This window comes from Zeus faber, assembly GCF_960531495.2.
Source record: "Zeus faber genome assembly, chromosome: 7".
Classification (NCBI taxonomy): Eukaryota; Metazoa; Chordata; class Actinopteri; order Zeiformes; family Zeidae; genus Zeus; species Zeus faber.
Genome location: NC_137203.1, coordinates 16,954,397 through 16,981,770, shown reverse-complemented (window position 1 = coordinate 16,981,770; position 27,374 = coordinate 16,954,397). Strand labels below are relative to the sequence as shown.

Below are 27,374 nucleotides of genomic sequence, written 5' to 3'. Positions count from 1 at the left end.
ACTTTTGCATAACTATTTTTTCCCAGTGATTGAGCTTTTTATTTTAAAGAGAAGGTTTTCGATATCTGACAACAGGCACAGGATGGGTAGTGCAGTTGTTTAATTAGTGACCAGAAGAGAATGTGCCAAGTCATGTCACGCAGTAACTCACGGCTGAGAAAGAGAAGGTTATGTTGTGTCTCTGGGACCCTTTAAAAAAGCACAATGTCTGTCTGATCAAAGTTCAACAATCGAAAACTGATCCCGAACCTTCCTAAGGCAGAGACAAAGAGGAAAACTCCTCAATCTTTAACGAAAAGTAATGTAGTAAGGTTTTTACCAGGAACGCCCTGCTCAAAGTTAAAGATAAGTCAAAAAAATAAATATTCTCTTATATTTACAGTAGAAGGCACCCTAATCTTTGCAAACATAAATTTGGGAAACAGAGCTCCGGGGAGAGTTGAACTGCAGGTTATGGATCATGAGATGGTGGACACACCTCAGTGGAAAATACCAGAGAAAAAAATCTTCCTCATTATCCCAATTCAGTGTCATGGCAGAAGATTAAAAGAATGACTAATGAAGTCTCAGCCTCGTGGTCAATCGCCTAAAAAACAAGGGAGATTTATAAAAGAAAAAAACCCCAGACCTTTTATGAAAAACTGAATTATTGCGTTCTGTAATTTGGTAACTAAAAAAAACTTTACTTCATCTCTGTTGGACAACTTCATAGGACATTTGGCTGAAAACTTGAATGAAGTGTACATACACACTCTGAGGGACAACATAATGAAGGTCTCCTCAATGTTAAATTGGAAAGAAAAAAAGTTCCATATAATTATAAAGCTAAAATATTGAGTGATAAAATAAGAATAAAGCTATCTATATGTATGACCGTATGTACATGTATATGACAAATAATCTCTTGAACTTGAACTTGAACACATACCCGGTTACCTTTCTGTTCACCTGCAGGGCACTCAGAAAACCAGGACCATGATAAAGGACACACTCCACATATGAAAACAATGCGCGGTGTGGCTCATTCCTGGTTACGCAGAGGAGGTGAACAAGGCTTCAGACTCGGGGCTGCGTTTCTCCTCGTACGGCTCGTCCTCGCTCTCCAAGTCTATTGTTGGAGTCACTGCAGTTTTTAGTTTCTGAGAAGAAAAACATTTCAGAACAAAATGACTTCTTTAAGAGCCTTAAGTTCCATAACAGAATCTCCAGGCTCAAGGCATTGTAAATGCGTCTCATTGGTTTTGCGGTTCTTGTAGTCACCTCTAGAAATGAGCCCTTGTTGTTATAGATCTCGTGAATGGCCCCGAGAGGAATCCACACGATGGAGAGCAGCGAGATGCCCCAGCCAAGGCTGTCAGCCCACACCGGGTACGTGTACGTCCCATAGTGAGCAGGGGTGTACTGGACGATGCTGGAGATGAGTATGATCTGCAACCGGAAAGCAACGGCTCTGTGACTCAATATGTTCTACGACTTTATTTCATACCGCCCGGATTTACTTAAACACAGTCGCTTAAACAGGACCTCACCAGCACCAGCAAGGGAGAAAACACCAGCCAGTTCACACGGAAATATATGTTCGGAGCTTTCCCGAGCATCCTCTTTATCATGGCAGAGAGGCGCTTTACTCCTGGCGGCATGAAAAAGACAACAAGAGATCAGTCACAGAACAGCACATCCTTCAAACAGGAAAGATGTTTAAAAGTTGGTTCTAAAATAGGTATTTACCATTTTAGAAGAGATAACATACTATTTTGAAATAATGACACTAAAACTGATATGGAGCTTTTGTAGTATGTACTGTATACAGTATGTTCATTATCCTGATTTAAGTCTAGACACTGCAATGTTTTTACCAGTAGAAGTCTAAGACTGCCTTTTTGTCTGCTCTCCATTGACTTGATTCTCAAAAAATACTTGATAAAATAAGAAGCACATTGAAATGTCTTGCGCAGTTATATCACATCAATGTAATTTACCAATAAATGAAATACTTTCTAACTATTCCCCTTATCAATAACTGATAGCCTACATGGTTCTACTGACTGCCTTTTCGTAAAACCTGCATGGGACACATCAACCTGCTTCATACCTGCTGCGACCAGTTGCAGTGGAGAGCGTAAAAAAAATAAGATATTTGTCCTGCTGCTACTGGTAAAAATGACTGACAGTATGTGGACTTGGACATTATAAAGTCAAATGTTTGATGAACAAGGTCCATATCACAGGTTAAAGTCATTTTTGTATTTGTATCCAATTCCAATACACACTGAGATGATGTATTAGTGTATATACTTGGATTTAACTCCTTCATTAAAGAGAACATGAATGAGCAGCAGACTACCGAAGATCCAGCAGACAGCGAGCACTTCAAAGAATGCGAGGAACATGAGGGACACCACGGCTGTGTAGTGATCCATTAACTGGAACACATAGATACCACCCTGTGGAAATTAAAAGAGCATGAAAAGGGGGCAGATATAAGATTAGATATAACTTTATTCATTCCCCGGCAGGAAAGAGAAAGGGGGCTTTTCATTTCACTATTGGTACAGGAATAACAAAGTGGTTGCTGAATCTCTCGACTTTGTTGCAGTTTGTTGTGAAACACCAGCGCGACACGTTGAAATGTAAGCTTTGCCGTTAATTACCTTCGTAATGTGCGGGATACCGAGGATGAAGCAAGCCAGGCAGACGGCCAGGACGAGCAGCTCCTGCCTCTTAAAGAAACGCAAAACCCTGGGGCCAAAGCCATCCATAACAAAAGTCACGGCAACCTCAGCCATAGCGAACTGCAAGACACATGGAAACACTAATCATGTAGGTTATTCTGGATTTATAATAATCTTTCCTGTTACAGTGTCTCTGCAACCATGGGAGTGATGCGACTATATAAGTGGACACCAAATACTCTAAAGCCCCCGCAGCCAGAATGAGCCTACTCTGGCCTCTAAACCCCTTGTTTTCCATGGCTTATGCCGAGCAGGAGCAGATCTGTGCAGCGTAGACTATGCAAGATGAGGCATAGTTCAAACTATTTGAAATTTTGCACTGTGATCAATATCTGCATTTCTAATAGTCGGGATACAAATAGGGACTGCAATGCTTGTAGTTTTTTGTTGTTGTTGTTTTTATAAACATAATATAGCTTACATCTGTCATGAAGTTTGGTTTGGTTTGTTGGCGATATCCTCCCGGAGTTAGGAAAACCCACCTGTAATTATCTTCATTTTCCTCATTTTCTTATTGGTATCTCTTTATTAAAGGACCATACTAGTGTCAAAATGAGTTTTATCCAGTTTACTAGTCAGCACAAAAAATGTAAAATCTGAACATTTTCTTGATGATTGGTCACATATTTAGATTTGCAATATTGCCTCTATTTTCGGGTTTTGGATATGGTGAGAAACCTACCTTAATGAAGTAGAGGTACGAATGTTTAATTAATTAATACATATTTATGTCAAAGGTATTTAATTTTGCCACATTTTGTAATTGTTAATTTCCTTTGAAAAGGAGGAAATGTTAGTGTAACTGTCAGTATGGCCAGAAGATATTTAAGATAAGTTTCTCACCGTATTGTTAACATTTTCTAAACCAGCCGTAATCATGGAAATGGTCAGGGGTTATGTAGAATGTGTGCTGACTAGTAAACAGACTAAACCTCAATTTCACACCAGTACCAGCCCTTTAAAATCCTTCTGCAGGAGGAGATAAGGTGACAGGTACCTGACTGTCAAGTCCTAAGCAAAGCAGCATTAGGAAGAAAAAAGCAGCCCAAAGCTGCGGGACCGGCAAGGTGGAGAAGACCTCGGGGTAAACCACAAACACCAAACCAGGGCCTGAAGGTGCAAAGAACATCAACAACAAGATTAGAAGCAGAAGGTTCTATTTTCTCCACCCTAACAGATCACGTCAGAGGCTTGGCGTCAGACATGAGGTGTTCAACCCGAGAACAAACGAGAAAACACTTGACACCAGAGAATACAATACGATGGCGGAGTCATTGTGACGATGTAAAAAAAATACTGGGTCAAGCTCTATAACCGATTAATAATTAACAGTGTGAGTAATGTCACCCTATGGCGCCGAGAACAATGTGTAACACAGGATACCCCCATAGTATGAATAATAAATCCAGGTAATTTCATCCACACACTGACCCGACAGGTTCTGGTCTGGAAAGGATTTGTTCCAGGACCAACACGAGGCAGATTAACTGCTGTGGGTGGTGGATAGAAATATGAGAGATATGCTGCTACGACTTCTGCTTCGACTTCATTACTTTGTTTGAACTTTCTAAGCCTTTCTTTACCCACTTTGAAGCTGAACTCGAACATGGCGGGAGCGTGTACTGTAAGGACATGGAGTTCAACCCTTGGCTCCACGAGGCTCCGTGCACCACACAGTGTCCAAAGATCACGGCATGTTACAGCAAGTTAGGTCATCACCGTTGAAGTTCAGTGTGGAAATTGGATACCTTATGCACAAGGTGTGGGGAAACTTCAAACTACACAAAGGTGATTTGTTCCCTGTCCACTGGCATTTCATATGAGTGCACATCTGGAATGCAGCCAGGAATGATTCCCAGCCTTCCACTTCCCCAATGTCCAGCAGAGACCACTATGAACATGGCTTCTGTGTCAATTCAGATTTTATTTGTGTCACCAGCGTTTAGTTGATCGCTTGGTTATTTGTACCCCTGCCTGAGTGAGGCTCTTTGCTCTTTTTCACTCGTGGACCCTGTACTGTGTTATTTCTGACACACAAACCGAGAAGAGGATTTTACACTTGTTTTGGAAACCAGCCTCCCGTCTTCTTCTCTGCATTCGGTTCTACCTTAATCTTCAGTTGTGTGAAATGCAGCAGTTTACAGTGACAACACACCAGCTGCCATCCCTTGTTGGTGTGGCTGTTCGAGTGAATGCCGAAAGGATCACTCGTCTGCCTGCTTCACTGGCAGAGCCGATGGTAAGTTGCGATGTTAACCAATTCCCTCCACTTAGCTTTTCTCTCAGTTTCCTAGGAGGAGCTCTAGACCGGGAACCCATGCTACTGCAGGAAGGTATAATAATCTTGGTCATTTTGGTCTCTTTTACCAACTCTTGGTGCAGCAAATATGAGGACTGTGTATTCGTTGTGTAATCCCCGGACAACATACGAGCAACAAGTATGTCAAGCATTTGTTTCACAAATAAATGGTCACTTCCTTATAAATAAAGAGCTTTGGGGCGTATACGTTTGGAGAGCTTTGTATCTCAAAACTGAAAAAGGAAGAATGAAACCACATTCTGAACATGAACGAACCGCTCCTTTAAGACTCAAGTGAAAACAGTCTGTAAGAGAGTTAAATTGAATCCAGTCAACTTCAGAAACTCCATGTGAACTCAGATATTCTTGAGTCTTTGACCCACACAAGCGACGGTGAAGAGGCCGGTCACCACGCCGAAACCACTACTGTCCTTGTACAAACACACACTTCAAACCCAAAGGAATCAAATCATCTTCGCCTGTCCCAGTTCTAATGAAATATAACATTTTGAGCTGAGAAAACCTGATTCAAACATGTCTCAGTTGTAAAATCAGGCGTGGCGTGGCTCCTGCACCACTTCAAGCTCCTTTTCAAGAGGAGTGAGGAGAGGGGACATTAATACAGCCACCAGTCAGTATTGCATAAATATATATGACTACAAGGAAGAGGTAGAGTGAGAACCAGTGAAATGAGGAAAGTAAAGTTTGGCTTTCTCATTGTTGCCAAACCAAGATCAATCGCTAAGGCTGTTGATAGAATTTTATGTTTAAAAACTGTGTCCCAGTTCTTCTTCGTCTTTTCCTTCTCAGTTTTTATTCATGCAGCTCTTACCATCTGTAGCGATGTTGTCCACTGGAAGATTATGGATATGAGCCATGTAACCAATAGCTGAGAAGATCACAAAGCCAGCCATTATACTTGTTGCTGAATTAGTCAGGGAAACAATCAAAGTGTCTCTGTGGGAGGGGGAGAGAGAACGCGTCATCAGACGCAACTCAACTCTCATTCGCAAAGACACACAAACATGACCATACAGCCTCTGATGTACAGCACACAAAGTATTCAACATTTACCTGAGGATGTTGTTGTCAAATTTGTTGTAACTGGCCATTGAAATCATGCTGCCGAATCCAATTCCGATGGAGTTGAAGACCTGGGCAGCAGCATTAACCCACACCTGTGGTGAGCATGAAGAGTGACAAAGGAAGGACCATGTAAAACAAGAAAATCTGGATCGAAATATATACAGTATTCTTTTTTATTTGGATGGTTTCTTTGTATCTGGTCTTTTTTTTCTTGAGGACAACTGCTAAGTTGCCACAAATTATGAATATGAAATAAACCAAAATCCATGTAGTGAGTTTCCCAGTTGCCCAGTGCCTTCTTATAGACATTAAGTTTTATCCGCCCTTTTCTTTTCTCAGCCAAGAGTAGAACAGCAAAATATTTTTTAACTCTACACGTCGTAAATTATAGTTCCAAGCCTTGCTGGGACTGGAGCTGCAACAAAGTTGACTTGTCATATCTACTTTATGTGGTAAAGATACTTTACTTTTATTTCACTTATACTTTGTTGTCATATAAATGAACATATCAAGCACATTCTTACATTTTAAGAGATTCCCCCAAATCTGACTATCTTGTAAAAACACCCTGTTTCTACTGTACTCTTTGAGAACAGTATCCACCATAAAGAACATGGGCTTCCTGGTCCACCTCACCTTCACTTCAAAGAGTTTGCTCCAAACAGGCGTCAAGAAGTAGAGGATTCCATTCTTGGCTCCAGGAAGCTGTACGTTATTTATGAGCAGCGCAAACAGCACCAAGTATGGGAAAATGGCTGTGAAATACACAACCTACTCGGCACAAAAACAAAAAAAAACAAAAAAACAGACAGTCTTGAATGTTAAGATTCATAAAAATGCATTATCTGTCATTGAATGGTCATGCATTAAGTTATGAGCTGATATTAACTGTCATACAGTCAACTATGAAACAGCCACTAACTGAGTTAGTGGCTGGGTTGCCACATGGTGTGATGAAATCAATAATTATTTCACGACAACGGTCAAAATAGGGTCAGTTGTTAGAAAATTGCGTGTGTTGTGGGGGTGGTGTGGTCTGAGCTGCCACACCTGTCTTGGGTCTAGGTAATTGGGCCCGGGATCAGGGTGGCTGTACACCTACTGCTCATCAGAGCAATCAGTAAGCAACAGGTAAATCACCGTCCCCCCACACATACACACACACATACACACACAAGGGGAGAAGTGTCTCTGTGGGGGAGAAGAGTTTCAAGGGGAGGGGAGAGGGGAGAAGAGTTTCCGTGAGAACAAATTGGTGCCAGTCCACATGTCCTGGAAGATTTCAGTGTCCCGGACAAATGAGAGGGATTCCAGTCAATATAATCTGTATATATTGAGCTTAAAAACAATTGATAAGCAGGCTAGATACAGAATTGAAGGGACGATGAAGAGATGGATGGATGGGATGAAGGGATGCAGATTTATAATATTTTTTATTGAATATTCAATATAAAATAAGTCCTGTTTTAAAAATGAATAAATATTATGCATATTACGATTTGAAATCAAATAATTTCCCCTTGTGATCAATAAGTAACAAGTGCAGATGCTTTAATTAACATTTCAATTAAATAAAATTGATAAAATCAAAAAATTATACGGCAAGTAGGTGATAAATAATAAAAGTTTGTGGTGTTGCATGTCTTGTCGACATATTTTACACAATTGATATTTACCATCAGCTTTGGATCGGAACTTAAATATTAAAAAAAACACCAATCTATGGATGTTTGTATCCCTGTTTTCAACTAAACATCCTCTTTCTGCTTCTCCTCAGAGTTCTGGATGCTGCACTCTGTCGCCGCTCCGTGTGTGTATGTGCATTTACAAGCACAACCTGTCCACAAGGGAGGGGCTGGGGCTTAGTTCTATATCGACAAACGTGATTTGTTTGAAAGGTCAGCTTTAGATCGTAACAAACTGACTGGCTTTCAGTTGCAACTTGCCAGATGCGAAAATGAACAGATCTGCGGAATCTTTTAGCAAAATGATCGGGTCGATTTTATTTTTGCGTAGAGGAAAAATATGGTGATAATTATCGTTTTATCCCCCAGTATTAATTCAAATTGCGCTTAGAGGGAATTATTTTCACCGGACATTATGACCGGAGAAATTTAAATATGTCAGACTTCAACACATTTTCCCGGTCAAAAAAACGGTAATTACCTGGTAACGTAAACTCTGACGGGGAGAGCCTCTGTCATGACATGTGTCCCTCCCCCGTGCTGGAGAGTCCCTGTTCAGGTGCCACTTGGCTAGTTCCGCCGGCACAGAGACACAGCCAGAGATGTTGCAAATACACCAGCTCATGGGAGAGGTTGGCAAGGTGTAACAACCCGGGAGCAGACGGAAACTTGTCACGACAGAGGTTCTCCCCATGTGTGGGTGGGTCACCAGTTGCTCGTTAATTTCTGACGAGCAACAGGCGTATAGGCACCCTGATCCCGGGCCCAATTACCGAGACCCAAGACCGGTGTGGCTGCATACACCACACCACCTCTACATCACGTTGTGCAAGGGGGGAGTTAAAATGTTTATTTTATGCTTATTTTGATATTATGACAACTAATTATCTGTTCATGAGGTTGGGTTTTCTTTTTGTCTTTTTCTCTTTTGGGTCCCGAGATGAAGAAGTTTAAGAACCCAGTCGAATGGTCTAATCTAATCTTATCCTTAGCAAGGTGCTCAAGGGAGCATGCTGAAAAAGATTTCCAAGATTATCATTTCAAACTTTAACCAGTAATTGTGGATACCAGGATTGTGATATTAGGATGCCAGGTTTTCAACAGCCTGGCAGAGTAGACTGCACACCAATACTGTCAAGTGACACGCCCCCTCCACAACGTTGTCTCCGTGTGTGTGTAAAACACGTAAGATTTAAAGGTTGAACTCTGTCTAAGCGGTTTCACATTGTAACTTCACATCACATGGAATATGGATGAATGATCTTCACCTGGACGGTTGCTTTAAAGGAAACCATCGATCTGCGTTGTTCAGCACTGTTCAGTGTCTCGGTAAGTGAACTGCGTTTCCCCGTGTAATCTAACGGGAATATGTAACTCCACGGTTTAATATTTTTGTACTATTTATAAATCGAACTCGGTTTTGAAAATACGATACAAAAAAAAATACAAAAAAACACGAATCTGGAAAAATCTCATTTTCCTTCAAGAAAGGTTTTTTTAACTTATTTGGCAGCTCCTGGCGATTTTAGAAATGCGCGAGACAGAGTTTTTTGCCTCGGTGGGTCACAAATGTTCTCTAGCCTTATTCCACAAGTCTAATATCACAATGTGCCTTTTCTTTTTTATACAAGTACAGTATGTCTGAAGACTCCCACAGAACATGATCTTTATCAATGAGCTGAATTTTTTATCTCGAAACAGATAAGGATCAACACTGAAGATTAGATTAACCTGTTCCTACTAACTACAAAATTCCAACAAAAGCGAAATTTAAATATCAAATATATTTAAAATTCATTTTTTACAATTCATTTTTACTATCCAGTTTTGCATCAACAGATAATTTGCCTCACCTTGCCAGAGGACTTGACCCCCTTAAAAATGCACAAATAAACAATAGCCCAGGCCAAGAGGAGAAGGCCGAAGAGTTCCCAGCGAATGCCTCCAACTTCGTCAATGCCCCCGCTTTTCTCCAGAAGCCTATGACTGAGAAATTAAAGGAAATATGTATGAAATTTCACGCATCAAAGTCACTATCTTTATGTTATATATTTACTTTGATATATAAAATGTACTTTGTTAAACAGAAACGAACCCAGCCTTAATGTGCCAGGAATTTTACCAGGCAGTCTCCGTGAGACCATCTTTCTCTGTTATAAAATGTGTAATAGCGTTTGTGTAAGAAAGAAAGAAAGAAAGAAAGAAAGAAAGAAAGAAAGAAGGAAAGAAAGAAAAGCAAACACCGCTCACTCAAAGAACTGCTGGCTGGCTGACTGCAGGTGGGAGGCGTTGCCGGGGAAACCGCTGGAGCAGTTTCCAACAGCGTTCCAAGTGTTGTTGCAGGACTGCCAGGGGAGCGTGGTCAAGAAGGAGTTGAAGAAGTAGTACAGCGCCCAGCTCATGAGCACGTTGTAGTACGTGCACAGAATGAAGGATATAACCACAGTGGCCACGCCCACGCCTGCGCAGTGACAGGGATGAAAACGGCACAAAGTGAGAGATTTTTGGCCCTGTCCGGACCCGGTGCAGGGGTCACAGGGTTGTTGCGTCCTCTTTATACAGTGTCTCTGACATGTGCCCTGTGTGCTTGTAGCTTTGTGTCTTTCTCCTTGTTTAGTCTACAGGATCGTCTGTGCAATTGGCTGTACTGGGTAGTTTCCTCCTCCCTTTTGTCGAACCAGGTGTGGAATAGTCATTGGTTCCTGTTTCTAGTTCGGCAAATCAATCAGTAACCATCAATTGTCGTAAAAACACTGCAGCTTGCTTTGTGGCTCACCCATCACAATTTGCATCTTTCCTGCAGGGGTATGGTGGCATATATTTATATCTGTACCTATGAGATAACGACTACATTTTGTTTTCTTTTTAATCCTACGAGAAAATATGCAGAATTAAATTCTCCCTTAATTTGGGCCCATTCTTGTACATTTTGAGCTGCCATGTTGTTACCATCACAAAATATTCCCTTACCACAAACATCGTTGTTGTGTTCATTGTGTTGCTTTTGTTTCCACACAGTGCCCCATTCCATAATGCAAAACCAATAAATAAGAATTTCCTTATATTTAAAAAGAAAAATTATATTCCAATGTAAATCATTTTATATTTATTAAGTATTCTCTAAAGCCAGTTTTAAGAACTCCCACTGTTTAACAATCACTAATGGGGGGGGGGGCAACAAAGCAAACACTTGGTGAAAACATCTGAAAAAAAAAGAATCCCAAAAATGTGTTGAAAATATTTGTGTCCATCAGTGAAAGGATGGACTGCTCTGCTCCACTGGATCCACTGTCGCTTTCTACAGCCAGGGGGGAAAAGGCAACTGAAAAACACCTCTGTGTTAACGTAGCAGAGCCCTAACTAACCCCCCTGAGCTCCAAGATAAGCTACAACCACTGTGCATGGTCTGCGTTAAGCCCTCCGTCCTTTGTGGCCACAGTGTTATTCTCCCATTTTACACATTACACTACATCTGCTCCAAAACACTCTGTCTCGACGTATCTGTGTGCTGGCCCCAATGATGAGCCAGTTCTGTTTACTTCGAGGAAAGCATATCGCCACTAAAGGAGGACTACAAAAAAAGAAGGGGAGCAAAATGTATGGCAGTTTCTCAATAGGAAAAATATATATTTGGGAAAAAAAACGAAGAAAGAATGGAAACAACATAAAGCACGATGAGCACATGGGAGGTCATTAAATCTGGAAGGTTTGTTATCTCTTTTCCTCTGGTGATTTGAAAATGAACCCTCTCTATTAGACCATGAGGACACTCCACCACTGTACCAGTCAACACCAGCAAGCTTCAAGCGTTTTTACATACATGCACATTAGATATGCACGATGAGTGCATACCTAAGTACAGTCACCATGAAAATATAGTTTCATTTATATTGTGTTATTTAAAATTGCACTTCATTAATACTGATGGGTAAATTGTACTAAAGCAGAGGTTTTGTCAGGAGTGGGCAGAGTAGATGTTTGTAGTTGGAGGGGTGGGGTGGGGGTGGGGGGGTACATACAGCATACAGACAGTGGGACAGGAATATCAATCAAAGAATATACAGAATAACTACCTGCCTTGGCCCCTTGCTTAGAACAGAGCATTAACCAGGCAGAAATGAGCGATAAATCAAGTGACGGACACCATACGTTTTGACCGGGTAGAGTATCTCTGTCTTTGAGGAGATAAAAACTATGGAGAAAAATTGTGAGTTAGAGCAATACAGAAAGCCTTTACAGTTCAGAAAAAAAAGGAGGTGGGGTTGTTGATGGCTGGGATCTTGTCTGTTTGAAAGAAGTGGGTTTTAGAACATTTCATATAGCTGCCAGAGCTCTGTGGCTTCACACTCAGCCGAGTGTTTCAAATAAAGATTTCACAAATACCCTGCAGGTGGCAAGACTGGAGAGAAGAATGCTCTTGGGTCGAATTTAGCCTGAGGTTTTGATTTCACCGTGTGATCAGCAGCAAATCATTCTCTGCATGGCAGCAATCATTTTTCCAAGATTCCAAGATTTTTTATTTATTTATTTGACAGCTTTCAAAAGATTCTGATCGTTCTGATCAACACAGCAAATTTTAATAAATAGTGTGAATTTAGTGGCAATTTATTGAATTGATTATTTAAAGAAGTATTTCATCAAATTCAAATTATTCTTGCACTCCATGTAAACTTCCAGGAGAAGTGATCGATTTCACCTGATTAAAAATTCACAAGATCACAAGTTCTCAGCCATCAACTATTTAGACGTAAAAAAGTATTAATATTTGCAATATTTGGATGAAAATGAATTTTTTCCATTAATGAATAAAATAATCCAAAATAATAGTTAAATCGATTACACAATTGTTAGAAGCAGCCCAAGTTGCAGTCCATCACCCCTTTAGCCCTGTAAGTGTCTATTCATCCATCATAACCTCCATGAGACAATTTCAAACTATAGCTCACTACTTCAGATGGTACAAGGCCATTTTCTTGCCATATTGTAATCCAGTCCTGGCTAATGCCTCTCCATTTTAGTTTTCCCATTTTCCCATTAAAATCTTTCCTGTTTTCATTAAATTTTGCCAGCGTGAAATGTAACCAACCGTCCAGTCACAGACCTCGGGCAGAACAACAGGTTGATTGATGAAGCATCAGGCAAGTAATAAAACTAGAGGGTTATTTTATCCCAGATTTCTCTAAAGTTTCCTTCCGGTGCAGAATAATAGTGATAGTTGATTCTCACACAAAAGCATGAAGTAAAAGACAGAGGAGAGCGCTTGCTTTCTGCAAATGCAAAATGTGCATTTGAACTAGAATAGTAATGTGGACTCCACATTCATTATATTGTATACACAGTTTAGAAAACATGAATGAGAACCCTAACTAAATGGGGCTGTTGCTGTAATCACACTAATGCTCAGCATGCAAATGCTACTATTAAATTATTGACATCCGAAATTGTCGGCATAATCAGAGTGTTAGTGTGCTTGTAAATGTGCTTAATCTGTGTAACAATAAAGTAATGATACAGCCTGTCATTTTCTTTAATGTATGGCATAAGATGTGAAATAATTATATATGAGCATTGTTTTTGTTCAACCGTGTTGATTTCATTTCAAGCTGGCAACCATACCATTTCACATAAATGCGCTATTTATGTAAAGAAAGATATACCCACAAGATGTGTAACTAACACTCCATTATAACAATAGATTCAACTTCAATAGATTCAATCATTTATTTATCTGACTTAATGCAGTAATAATAACAACAATATTCTCCTTCCTGGGCGGGTTGCGTATTTTGATACCAGTTTGAGTTCATTCCCAAACCAATTTGCGTTTTACTCAATCGCCCGTATTTATCGAGACCGATAAATGCAAAGCTCTTGGAATTTGGAATTTTAAAGTTCTACCCGAAAGACACATTGAACATAAAGATAGAACCTTTTAACCTCTTTGCGCAATACATCAACCAGGGGGAATACCAGGGTTTTGGGCTAATCATTTACATTTGAACTGAACGAATGAAATCCTGGGCACTTGCCAAGTTTTGTAGGATATACTGTCGATAAGACCATACTATACCCATAACAAAGGAAAGGGCTAAATTTCTATCATAAAAAAGCCATTTGTATTTTTTTCCTTTATGGCAGTTGGAATTACTCACCTTTAAACAAGGGACAAGCTTTTGCTAGAGCATGCACTGGCCCCAAGCGAGTGTACTGGCCGATAGAATACTCCATGAAGAGCAGAGGGATGCCGCACAGGAAGAGCATGGTAAAGTAGGGGATGATAAAGGCACCTGAAACAGGGCGATAGAAAGAGAGATGCATTAGGAAAACACAAGTTACACCCTGATTTCAAATGTAAAGTGCCAAGCTTTCATACATACAGCAGGGTATGTATGAATAAAATCAAGGACATATCAATTTGTTTCTTCAAACCAAACACTACATTTCTTCTATCAGGGCTCAACAAGATAAAATTAAACTGGAAGGTTTTAAGAATTATAGCTTTTTTTTAAGTTATAAGTTAACTTACTTTTAATGTCATTCAACTCAATTGCACATTGGATAATCAGGGCCTGACACATAAGCGAAAGCGAGCTTCAGGGGAACTGCGCTTCCCCGTTCACAGTTTCTCAGAGAAAACAAAAAAAAACGGTGTTTTTATTTCAGATGTATTTCATAATTTCCGTTTCCTAATTGAACGAAACAAAAAAAACCCCTGTGCTTCCTGAATCTTATTTGGAAACTATCCTGCATTAGGAGGATAATTCCTCTCGCACAGTTGAAACCAAGGCATGTTTTGACAAGAGGTCATAAAAAAAAGGGATGGTTGAAGGACAGGGGTGGAAATACACTCACTCAGTGGCGCAATAAGCCTTGAATGCGTGTTACACAGAGCATGGAACAGCATTTCTGCTGTTCACATTTCGAAAATTTAGAACAAAATCTTAGCCTCACCCAAAGATTATCACAGCATTATAATCTGTGACCTGGAGAGGTATTAACAATGTGGGTGTAACAGGATCATTTTTGCTGTTGTCTTTTCAACTCTCTTTATGATGATTAGAATATATTTGCAAAAGTATTTGTTTAGGATTTTCATTTAAATAAAATGACAAAACTAGATATTTCTGTTGTTACTGAACAAATGGTCCTTCATGTGCAGAAAATCTGTGATATCATGTTTTGGAGCATACCAGGTTCCAGTTAGAAGTGTTGCCTGCTTTGCAATCTGCTCTGTAAGAATTTTATCCAATTAGCTGGATGGGACAGCGTGAGAAGAACACATGCAGCTGAAACCAAAGCGCTCACGTTGGGTATCGATATCGCCTGTATTGCAGCGGATCAATATGACACTCCTGCATAAAGGAGGAAGAAGGTCTGGAATGCAAATACTTTTTTTTTTTTTTAACTGTTGAGAACAGTGGAGAGCAGGGGTGTTGCCAGAATTTTGGGGCCCCATAAAAAAATTCCTACCGGGCCCCTAACATACAAATCAGAATGTTTCAGATTAAAATAACGTACTGAACCATATGTGTTATTAAATGTATGTAATTAAATGTACTACTATAAGCTTCTGCTGCTCTATACTACAATTGTGCAGATTCTTGTTTCCACCTTCATCCTTTGCCTATATCAACAGTATTGCAAACATTTTTAGTTCCTAATGTAAACAAAAGTGTCATGAGATTTTTAATATATGGTTTTGTAGTCAGTTTCAATGAAGAAATTACCAATGATCCATGTTTCAGATGAAAGAATTTATTACCAATTCTTATAAACAAGGCTTACCCTCTTCTGCCCTATGCATAATTCCTGAATACATGCCTAAGTAACATACGCAAAATAAATAAAAAATCGGAACTATGTGGACTGCAGGCATAAGTGAGGTACCTACAGAGAACAAGTGTGGGAGTTCCTGCCCACAGGTAAGGATTTAGGGGGGGCCGTGGTGCGCCGACATTGTAAGAGTTTTTATTGTCCCTTTAAAAAATAAGGTACGGTGGCCACAAGTATAAATGACAAAGCGATGATCATTATAATATTGAGGTGGATAAAAATCATCTTGGGCGCAGGAGGAATGATGTTCCGCTGCTGGGCTGCTCACGAGCCCATGCGGCAATGTCCCCTGTAAGACAGACAAACATTAAGAAAACTCCCTGCCTCAAGTCAGAATCTGCCAATCAGCGTCCGCACGCAGCTGATTGGGCTGATTCGAGGCACCATGGTGGCCGTGGGCAAGGGAACCGTGCTGTCGTCTGCAGGTGCTTGACCACGCCCCTTTATCCACCACATATCCCCACCGCCAGCCATAGGCCGGGGAGCCGTCCGGCCGACAGCCGACTCCCCCCGCCCCCCCCAGAGCGGGAGAGAAGTCAGCCACAACCGTCTGCGCTGCGGCCTGTGGACCACCTGAAAGTTAAAGGGCTGGTGAGCCAGGTACCACCGGGTGATCCAGCCGTTTGTGTCCTTCATGCGGTGGAACCACTGCAGTGGGGCGTGGTCCGGACAGAGGGTGAAAGCTCGTCCCAGGGGGGAGTAGCGGAGGGAAACAACTGCCCACTTGGGAGCTAAACACTCCTTCTCCACCGTGCTGTACCTCAACTCCCGCTTTGAGAGCTTGCAGCTGAGGTACAGCACTGGACGCTCGGTCCCCTCCACCTCCTGAGACAAGACTGTGCCCAGCCCTCTGTTCGATGCGTCGGTCTGCAGACAGAAAGGGGGAGAGAAGTTAGGGTTTAACAGCATTGGCTTCCCACAGGGAGCGGACTTTACATTTGCAAATGCCTGCTTCTCTGACCACTGGACCGGATCTGGAGCACCCTTTCGAGTTAACTCTGTCAAGGGGCTGGTTAGCTCTGAAAAGTTGGGGACAAACCTCCTAGAGTAGCCGGCCAGTCCCAAGAACTCTCACCTCCTTCTTGGTCTTGGATCTCGGCGTGTTTGCAACCGCAGCGGTTTTATCAAGCTGGGGTCGGACCAGGCCTTCGCCCAAGTGGTACCCCAGATACTGTAACTCCCGCCATCCCACTTCTTTGGGTTGGCGGTGAGCCTAGCCCGCCTCAGGGACTCAAGCACAGCGGCCACATGCTGCATATGCCGCTCCCAGGTGCTGTGAATAATAATGCCATCTAGGTAGGCCACGGTAGGCATGCGGACGGAGGACGCGGTCCCTGAGCATCTGAAAGGTGGCTGGGGCCCCGAATAACCCGAACGGAAGTGAGCGAAAGTGGTATAAGCCAAACTGCGTGGAGAACGCAGATTTTTCCTTGGACTCCTGAGACAAGGTAATCTGCCAGCAGCCCTTGGTTAAATCCAGTGTCGTGAAAAAAACAAGCTGTACCCAACCGGTCAAGAGGTTCATCGACCCGGGGCATCGCTAGGCGTCAAACTTGGACACTGCATTCACCCTTCGGTAGTCCACGCAGAACCGGACTGACCCATAAGGGCTTACCTACCAGCACGATGAGACTAGACCAGTCAATCGTGGACTCTTCCATAACGCCAGGTCCAGTATGGCCTCTAATTCACCTGGACGATCTTGCGTTTGTGTTCGGGCAGGCGTTACAGCCGGGAGCCCACCTTCACCCCCGGGATCATCTCCACACGGTGGTGTGTGAGGGAGGTGAGGCCTGGCAGGGATGAGAAAACATCAGAGAAGCAACGCTTAAATGCAGCTACATTCGCCCTCTGGGGCGGAGAGAGATGGTCACTTAACAGGGCCACGGTACGATCGGCCGCTTTTTGAACCTTCGTCCCCAACTCATCCCTCTCAATGACCGGAGTGAGTGAACCACGGAGGCCCCTTCTCTCCATTATTTTAAGACGTTTAAGTGAAAAATCTGTGTCGCCCCCTGCCTGTCAGACCGTTCGACCTCATAATCGACCTCGCTTACCTGCCGTGTGACCACAAAAGGCCCTTGCCACTTCGCAAGCAATTTAGAGCTGGGCATAGGGAGCAACGCTAACACCTTGTCTCTCGGTTCAATAAGAACCCCCAGTCGTATAAGAGGCGCTGACGTTCCTGAGCCCCGAGCAAATTCTCCCGTGATAACGGCCAAATCAGCGTGTGTTACTTTGCTCTCAGGTCCATAACATACTGTATTTCATTCTTACTGGTGCTAGAACCTTCCTCCCAGTTTTCTTTAATTAGGTCTAGCACCCCCCTCTCCTGCCAAAGAGGAGTTCAGCGGGAGAAAATCCCATGGAGGCCTGGGGAACCTCCCGCACCGCAAACAACAGGGGGTCCAATCGATTGTCCCAATTACGGCTATCGTTGTGAACGAACTTTCGAATCATGTTTTTCAGCATTTTATTAAACCGCTCCACCAGGCCGTCGGTCTGGGGATGGTAAACACTGGTCCGAATTGAGCAGATGCCCAGTAACTCGTTAAGTTCCCAAAGTGTACGTGACATAAAAGTCGGTCAGTGCCCGACCTTTATGTTTGTCGTTCGTTCGTTCGTTCGTTCGTTCGTTTGTTCGTGTAGGGCTACACAGGCAATTGGGACATTAGCCAAGAAGTGGTATCGTCATCCAGTTCAATGAGGCCGCTGACTCCATGTGGTGATTTGAAGATTGGGCATTCATCAATGATGTGTTCAACAGTCTGTGGTTTTCCGCATTCACAGAGATTTGTGGCAGACACTCCAATCATATGCAGATGGGTTTGGGTCTTTGCTACTCCAGAGCTAAGTCTGTTGAGGTTGACCCAGGCATTCCGTGGTAGGTCACACCCAGGCGGATTGGTTGAAGGGGGGTTGCTGAACTTCCTCAACGTGGAGGTTGACTCGGACCATTGCTTGTTCCAGCAGTCAAGGATCCATCCAGGGTGTGGAGGGCTCGTGGTAAGGAGTCTCCTAGCTTGGGTGGAGAAGTGTCTGCGTTTGAGTCTCTGGTGGCCATATTCAGCAGGCGGGGGGATCAGGCTTGTTGGCTCATCTGCACTCTTGCAGGCTAGCTTCAAAGTCAGGAAGTTACGACGGAGCTCTGGAGGTGGAATGCCAGACAGTATGGGGAGAAACTCGACAGGGGTTGATGGCAGGGCACCACTAATTAGCCTCATGGCGGTGTTAAGCACAACATCAACACAGGCTGTATGGCTGCTGTGACTCCATGCAGGGGCGGCATACTCAGCCGTGGAGTATGTGAGGGCAAGGGTAGAGGTGCGCAGGGTGGTGAAGTTTGCACCCCATACAGTGCCAGCCAGTCTCTTCAGGAGGTTTACACGGGCAGCGGTCTTGGCAGCAACTTGTTGGATGTGTGGCTTGAAGGTGAGGCTACGGTCAAGTGTGACACCGAGATATTTAGGGTTGGGGTCATGCCTGACAATGGTGCCGTCGAGTGTGATGTTCAGCATGGTATTCGCACATCGATTGGCAAGATGGAACACTGAGCAAACTGTCTTGGGCAGGCTAAGCTTGAGATGCCATTTATGGAAGTACCTGCTCAGTAGCGAGAGATCTTTCTCAAGAGCATTCTCAACCACACTAAAGGCTTTGTCACCAAATCCAATGGCTGAGTCGTCGGCGTAGGTGTATAGCGAGCACTCTCCAACAGGCATGTCAGCGGTGTAGATGTTAAAAAGTGTAGGGGCAAGAACAGAGCCTTGGGGGAGCCCGTTCCTCAGTCTTCTTCTCTTGCTGCGTTGGCCGTTTGAGGTCTCCAGTACAAAGGTACGGTCCTGTATAAGCAGCATGATAAACTTCACGAGCTTAACATCAGGCAAAGTCTTCAGGAGCTTGAGGTAGAGGCCTCTGTGCCAAACTGTGTCATACGCTGCAGTGAGGTCGATGGAGGCTGTTTCCTCTGGAAGGCGCTTTCGATGTCATGAACTAGCCGGGTCACTTGATCTGTTGTTGATCGACCTTTACGGAAACCAGCTTGAGTGTGGGGAAGACTCTCTTCAATGATGTTGTTTATTCTTGATAGAATGACCCTCTCAAGTAGTTTGTAAAGATGTGACAGGGGGGATATTGGGCGGCAGTTCTTTGGTTCATCTGGTGTTTTATTTGGCTTGAGTATGGCCAGCACCTTAGCCTGCTTCCATTTGGATGGTATGGTCAGGTTTTCTAGGCAGTTGGAGAGGAAAAGCTGGACCCAGGTCAGTGACTCATGGCTCATGTTCTTCAGGAACTCAGTGTGGATGTTATTGTTTCCAGGAGCCTTATTTACCTTGAGGGATTTCAGAGCTGCAACGATTTCTTCTAACGAAATGGGCTGGGAAAGGGGGCTGGATTGAGGAACTGTCCTGGTGAGTTTCCTGATGTCTGCGACTACTTCTCTGGTGAAGGTTTTTGCCTCAGATGAGCGGTCTTTCCATCTGCCGTTATCAGCGAGTACAGAGGCTATCGCATTCGCTGCTATGGGGCATGGTCTAGCTGGGCAACTTCGCCCAGTTAGCCGGTTGATCGTATTCCAGGCCCTACGACTAGAATGTGTGAAGTTGATGTTGTTGTTGATGTTCCTCCTCCCATCTAACCTTTCTCTTCTGCCCGAGAAGGTTCAGCAGTTGGCCACCACGGAGAGGGCGTTGGTCAGTGTCGGTGGCATTCAGGTACACCTTGTACAGTTTCTCGCAGTCTTTATCCCAGCAAGGTACATGTGGGTCCCTGCGGCCTCTTGGGATGGAGAGCTTGGCAGCCTTGTTGAGCAGGATGCAGAAGGCGTTATAAGCTCCATTCACATTGGATGATGGGTCAGGTAGGCTTGCTCTTAATATCCTGGTGAATTCTGAAAACTTTTGCCAGTTAGCCTTCCTGAAATTCCATCTTCTTCTGTTGAGGCTAGAGATGGCTAGCTTGATGTCACTGGAGATGATGATGGGCGAGTGACCAGATCTAGGGAACTTCTGTAGAACCATTCTGTTGCAGCGTCTGCTGATGTTGTTGGAGACAAAGGACAGATCGGGGCATGTCCAGGTGCCGTGTCTGCCAGAGTAAAAGGTTCTGGGGTCCTTGTTGTCGAAGAGCAGATGAAGGTTGTTACTTTCTGCCCAGTCGCTAGCAACAGAGCCATTTCTGTCAGTGTTTGAGTACCCCCATTTGATGTTCCTACAGTTAAAATCACCGCAGACAAAAGAGTTCACAGGGATGGTGGGGAGGAAGGATATATCCAACTCAGCAGGTGGTGGTTTGTAGATGTTGCAAAAGGTGGTGCCCAGAGCTTCCATGGTGCACCATTCAATGGCAGAGTTAGCTGGAGATTGCTAGAGGGCTCTTGCATTTATTCCCTGTTTGGTGTTGCAGGCAATGCCGTGTTTGTTGTGACCTATGAAGCTGATGAGGTCGAAACCATCGATGAGTAGCTTGTCTTCAGTGACACAGTGGGTCTCTTGTAGCAGCAGTATGTTGCTACGCTTCGACCGTGTCAGTCCCTCTGCGTTCAGTTGCAGTAGACGCACTTCGGTGTTAGCCATGAGGCTCGTCTTGACAGATGCGTAGCGGGTACTGTACTGTTGAGGACGGAGGGCTGTTGATGTAGAATCTGTGTAGTACTAGTATGAGTATGACCTTTATGTCAAAGGTATCGACATCGCCTGTATTGACCAACCTTTGTATCTACAAAGGTTGGTCGTCAGTCACCTGGTCGGTCAGGATTTCCTCTGGAATCGCGACTCTGGTGATGACCTGAAACAGCGCGTGTGCCACACCTTTGGCTGTAATACTGCACAGCGGCACTGCTTCTGGGTACCGGGTTGCATAATCCACTCGGACTAACACAAAACAATACCCGCGGGCACTGCAGTCTAACAGCCCGCTGAGGTCTATACCGAGTCTTTGAACGGGACCTCGACTAGGGGGAGGGGTCTCAACGGCACTCCTGGCATAGCCGGAGGGTTGATTAACTGGCACTCAGGACACGTAGCGCACCATTTACGCACATCTTCCCAAATGCCCAGCCAATAGAAGCGGGCCATCACCCACTGTCGTGTTTTCTCGGGACCAAGGTGATCGGCCATCGGGTTATGGTTATTGGGCACCAACAACTGGGTTATCTCCTCTTCTGTCTGAGTGTCACGTCCCACTCAATATAACCTGTCCCTAATCACCGAGAAATACAGGTGAGTGCGCACGGCGTCTGGGTGATTTTAACTACCCCCTCAAAGGCCCCACGTAGGGTGTCGTATTGTGACTGCTCCAGTGGAAAATCGTCGATAGGGAAGTGTGGTGGACCAAGGGGGTGTCGCCAAGCCGCCACTGCAGACAGGCGGTGCCGGCTCCCATCCCAGGGCCGCTCAGCTGCTATGGATCAGGTGACTCAACGGAGGGACTCCGCTGATTAGCCTGATCCCCAAACAGGAAGAAATAATTGTTTGTCTCCACAGGAAGGAGTGCGGGAGAGACGAGATGCCCAGGGCGAGTGCAGCCCGAAAGGCAAACTGCCGACGACCCCTCCACGTCACCAAGCGCCACGCAATACTCACATTTTCCTACCGGCAGTGAATGCACTCCCCCAGCCTCTCTTATCAATGCGTCAAACCCTGGCCAATCCATGCCCAAATTTAGGGAGTGCGACAGGCGGGAACTAACCACAGCCTGTACTCTATGCGTTTTTCCCTTGGAACGAATTTCGAGCCAGACCATCGGATACGTGTGAATATCCCCATGCACACAAAAAACCGCCATCTGTGACGCCTTCACCAAAGCCCAGGGTCAACCAGGCATTGCTGGACCATCGTCTGCGAACAGCCCGAGTCCAGCAAAGCCTGATGTCTACCCCCTTGTAGCCTTACCGGTACTTGATAGGCTCCTTTCCGACTGGGGAAGGGGTCTAGCGGGCCGGCGACCCGGACCACCTGGCCAAGTTTCATCCCAGTTCAGTCGTGGCCAGGCCGCCCGCTGTGTCTGCACCCCTGGGCAGACTTATGCGCAGCTCCCTGATTTCCCGCGGCAACAACGCCCTGGGAGCTGAGGGGGGACAGCACAGAACGGGGAGACAGTGTCCTGCGGCAGCACAGAATCCGACGAATCCTGCGTAGGTCCTGGGGTCAGAGGTAGCGCTCCCCTCGGACATTGTCCTCCAGGGCACCGCAACGGGCTGGGGAGCCTGCAAATGGGGTCAGACACGTGTCTGGTCCTCTGGCCTGTCGGCGGTGGCGGGCCGGCAGCCGGTCATGGCGTGCTCCAGGGAGCTCACACTGGCGAGGATGCGCCCCAGCTGGCAGCGGAGGTAGTCCCGCTCCTACTTCAGGTCCGCAAGGCATTTGCCCTGCCCCTTCCAGGTCCCTGTTCAGGCGCCACTTGTGGGAGTTCTTGCCCACAGGTAAGGGTTTAGGGAGGGAGACGGAGTCTTTCTGGCCGTGGTGCGCCAACATGACAAGAGTTTTTATTGTCCCTTTAAACAATAAGGTACGCTGGCCACAATTATAAATGACAAAGCGATGATTATTATAATATTGAGGTGGATAATAATCATCTCGGGCGCAGGAGGAATGGCGGGCACTGATTGGGCTGATTCGAGGCAGCTTAGTGGCCGCGGGAAAGGGAACCGTGCTGTCGTCTGCAGCCGGTGCTTGACCATGCCCCTCTGTCTGCCGCACAAACATCTGTGAAACTGCAACTCAACAGGAGATAAACCATTGCAGAAAATAGTCTGAAACTGGACAGGCTTGGGGAAAGCAGGTTAAGGCATGTGTCCTTGTGCTTGTTCCCTGTCAACAAAACTCAGAGGTTACACTGCAGGACCGGGCATCAAGCTAAGCAAACTAATTTGCAATGTCTTTAAAGTTTGATTTTCAACCTGGCTGGTTTTCAATTTAAGAATGGCAAGGCTTTCCAACCTGTCTTGGTAAGTTTTAGATCTTAGATAGTTCTTTATAAGTTTCAGATTCCTGACGACACATTCACCTCCAGCAAATGTTACAGGCATTGTACAGAAGATTGGCAGTGCAATGTACACCTCTCCAAAAATGCTCCGTAGCTGCATCTTGTAGGTGGCATTTTGAATCTCTACAGGAGAAAGACCATCTGGAAAAGTGGCACCATATATTGTCTTTAGATATCGCCCTTTGTTTTCAAATCCATCTGTGAGATCTTTGGAGTTCTTGTTTCTCAATTTGTGGCAAGATCCATGAATTTGTTTTTCAGTCATTTTCCTAAATGATGCAATTTTGTGGAACCGCATGTCCAAATGACTGACAGCACGGTTCCCTTTCCCACAGCCGCCAAGCTGCCTCAAATCGGCCCAATTGGCTCCCGCGGGGCGCTGGTTGGCCTGACTCCAAGCAGGATGTTTTCTTAATGTTCTGTTTGTCTTGATGAAGGGATGGTCGTATGGGCTCTTCAACAGCAGAACGGCAATCCTCCTGCGCCCGAGAGGATTGAGGTGTCTTGGAATGTGTGGCTTCCCTAGACAGTACCTATTGTATAAGATAATTATTAACAGACGGTGCCAGGGGTCTCAAGAGAGAGAGAGAGAGCCCATTGTCAGGGGTCCCGGTGTTAAGGAAGGTGAAATGTGAACTGTGACCTATGTAGGGGAATCAGATGGTCAACGTTGTCTTTGGGCAAACATAAAAGACTCGCCCAGGTTCATTCAACAGAGAATCCATCCGGCTCGGTTCTCTCCTCGACGTCCATGACAAGTCTGGTCTGATGCTGTTCTTTTGTAATAAACCTATTATTTTACTCGAGTCAGGGTCAGTGGTCACTCCTTCTTCATCAACGCATCAAATTCATCAAGAAACTACAGGATCATTATCATCCGCATTATTATAAGAATCATCATTTGTTAGTTCTACTTGTGGCCAGCGTACCTTATTGTTGAAGTTGACAATAAAAACTCTCGCTATGTTGGTGCACCACAGCCAGAAAGACTCTGTCTCCCTCCCCAAACAGACTCCCACATACCCCAACCCAAAATGACTGACATAAAAGTGAATAAAATACCACACTCACAATTCTACTGAACTAAAAGAATGTAAGTGCTTCCTCTTAAATGTTCTTAAAGTATTAAAAGTAAAAAGTACTTGTCACATCCAACGCCCTGATATAACAGACTCTATAATACGGCATAAAGTACCTTTTTTTGTAACCTTTTTTTTCTGAAGATGAGCGTTAATACCGATCCTGATTACAACTTACTATATCAGAACCGACACCTATAACCAATAGAGAACCTATATCAGAACTGACACCGCCTATATTAGAAAAGGTAATTTACAAACACTGTATATACCAAAACATACATTTAAAAAATAAATGCTGTATATACAAATATGAATCCTGATTTAAAAAAATAATCAAGTGTTAGTACGGTAACGGAGCACTTGTACTTTGTCACTTATTACCACAGCAGCTTGAGGCGTTGATTAGAACAGTCTATGAAGTTCACACTATTGAATTTTCTTGAAACCAAACCCACAGACGATATCCAGCCTCGTATCGCGATACCGATATGATATCGATATATTCCCCCAGCCAAGAGCCCTTCCCTGGTTTATTATAAGCTGGGGTGTTACTGTGCTGTGGTTAACACACATTAACATTAGAACAACTCGCGCCCGTATAACAGTCATGCCCGTGCGGTTTTAATAACATGCACGGTGGTTCCATCCGCCTTAAAGGACCCTCACCTCCGCCGCTCCGGTAGCACAGGTGCGGAAACCTCCAGATGTTTCCCAGCCCCACGGCGTAGCCCACCGAGGCGAGGACGAACTCCAGGCGGCGGCCCCAGGTGGGTCTCTTCCTCGGCGCCGCCGGCGGCGGGTCTCCGTCCTGGGCCACAGAGGTGTTTGCGCTTGGCCGCTGTTGGGGGGCGCAACCCGGGTCCTTCCCATCGCTGTACTCCCCCGTGGGATTTGACGGGTTACGGCTAGGAACCGTGTTTTCCGCTCCGACTCCCATGCCGTTATTTTGGCCCGTAGCGATTATATTTTCGAGAACAATTAATAAGACTGCGACTCGGCAGTGTCTTTACACAAGCTGCTCGATTTTTTTTGGGAGGGTGGGGGGGGGGTGATTGGGTTTCAGTAGCATGCATGAGCCGGTATCCACAGTCTCGTGTAATGTAAATGAATCCGCACCGGCAACAAATATATTTAATCGAATCCGCCAAAATGATCCTCCTAAATACGTCACCCTCTCCCGTTCTATTGGCCTTTCGGTTAAGCCTTGCCCCCCCGTGCTGTAACTACATAACCGAGTGGGGGTGGGTGCATGCGTGCTTGTGTGTGTGTGTGTGTGTGTGTGTGTGTGTGTATATGAGTGCCGGTGAAATATGAACGAACGAACCCTTTGGAACGAATCATTGTCGATTGGCTTCAAGACGAATGACAGGCGCAAACACTACAAGCTGTCTAATATGTAAATGTCAGCACAACTGGGGGAAGAAATGCATCGATTCATTCAATTGGACAATTAAACAATATATATTCTCATAAAACACGATTTTAAAGTCCCGGTGTATGACTATAATCGGGTGTATGATTGTATGTTTTATGTGACCATCTTTGTTTTTTATGTATTTCTTGTGAAGCTGCAAAAAAATAAAAATAAAAAAGAAGAAGAAGAAGAAGAAGAAAAACTCGAACCCGAACAATCCGGAAAACTCGATTCATATTACAAATGTGATGACTCGAAAGGAACGGCACACCCACATGAGTCAGGAATACGCTTTGCCCGCTGATCAAATAAGACACTCGGACCATGAGACGTTTTTTTTTTTTCTCTTCAAAAAATAGAGGTTCTCGTATTTCCAAACCTTCAAACGGAAGCGCTTCCTCCGCGTGATAAATGCCTCTGGCGTTTGTGACATTTCTATTAAGCTCCTGTTCAGCGCCCTCGGAATAACATGGAACACCCAGGGCTCTTACAAAGGCTCTTTATGTTCAAGTTCAACAGATGCTAATAATGGGCTGTTGGAGTCGATGATCATCTAACATGGCTCTTTTGTTTATCAATGCCTATGCCTTGAAAGGCCCCAACGGTTGGAAAAATACCATAATAATAATAATAATAATAATAATAATAATAATAATAATATCTTAAACCTCTCTATGAGAACATGGAGACCTCTGGCCATCTGCAGAAATGGTGAATGTTGTTTTATCTGACTGTAATAATGTCATCCGACGTGGTTAAACTCAGATCTAACTCAACAAATGTAACCGTCTTTATGGTTGCCTTCCATGGCACGTCCTGGGGAGGGAGGCAAAAGCCACAGGTCAAACTCAGCCCATGCGACATCTCCAATATATATGCATTAATAGTCTCATGGCAATGGGGCAGGAGCCGAAGCATCGTTAGGGATGTGAGAACATCAAGTGTTGCCACTCTGTAACCAAAACAAAACAATAAAACAAACCGATATCGTATGTGTTTCTCTGTATTTCACTACCTGCCTGGACCACCCACCAATTATTTTATAATTGAAAATAATGGTCACCTTCAAATATATTGCTCAGCTCAGGCTGTCCAGCAGCGGGCTCAAGTATGAAAGGTTTAGTGGGAAGAACCAAGTATCACGTCTTTCAGTACAAAGAGGATTTCATTGGCCGCAAGTAATGTGTTTTGATCGTTCCAACCGTGCCAACCATAAAAGGTGTGCCATCAATGGTCACCTGCTTCGTGCCATACAGA

General features: G+C 44.3%; 1 protein-coding gene across 1 annotated transcript; it reads right to left on the bottom strand.

Moving 5' to 3' along the window:
- Positions 1–1,031: 1,031 nt before the first annotated feature.
- LOC307233016 (sodium- and chloride-dependent GABA transporter ine) lies at positions 1,032–25,640 on the bottom strand (the record flags this gene model as incomplete). The annotated part of the gene is made up of 13 exons (XM_080004229.1): positions 1,032–1,139; positions 1,261–1,428; positions 1,530–1,630; positions 2,345–2,444; positions 2,652–2,792; positions 3,730–3,842; positions 5,864–5,988; positions 6,106–6,209; positions 6,754–6,888; positions 9,656–9,788; positions 10,053–10,263; positions 13,955–14,089; positions 25,370–25,640. The coding sequence occupies 13 exons, from the start codon at positions 25,638–25,640 to the stop codon at positions 1,032–1,034; spliced, it is 1,845 nt and encodes a 614-aa protein (XP_079860355.1).
- Between the last annotated feature and the right edge of the window lie 1,734 nt (positions 25,641–27,374).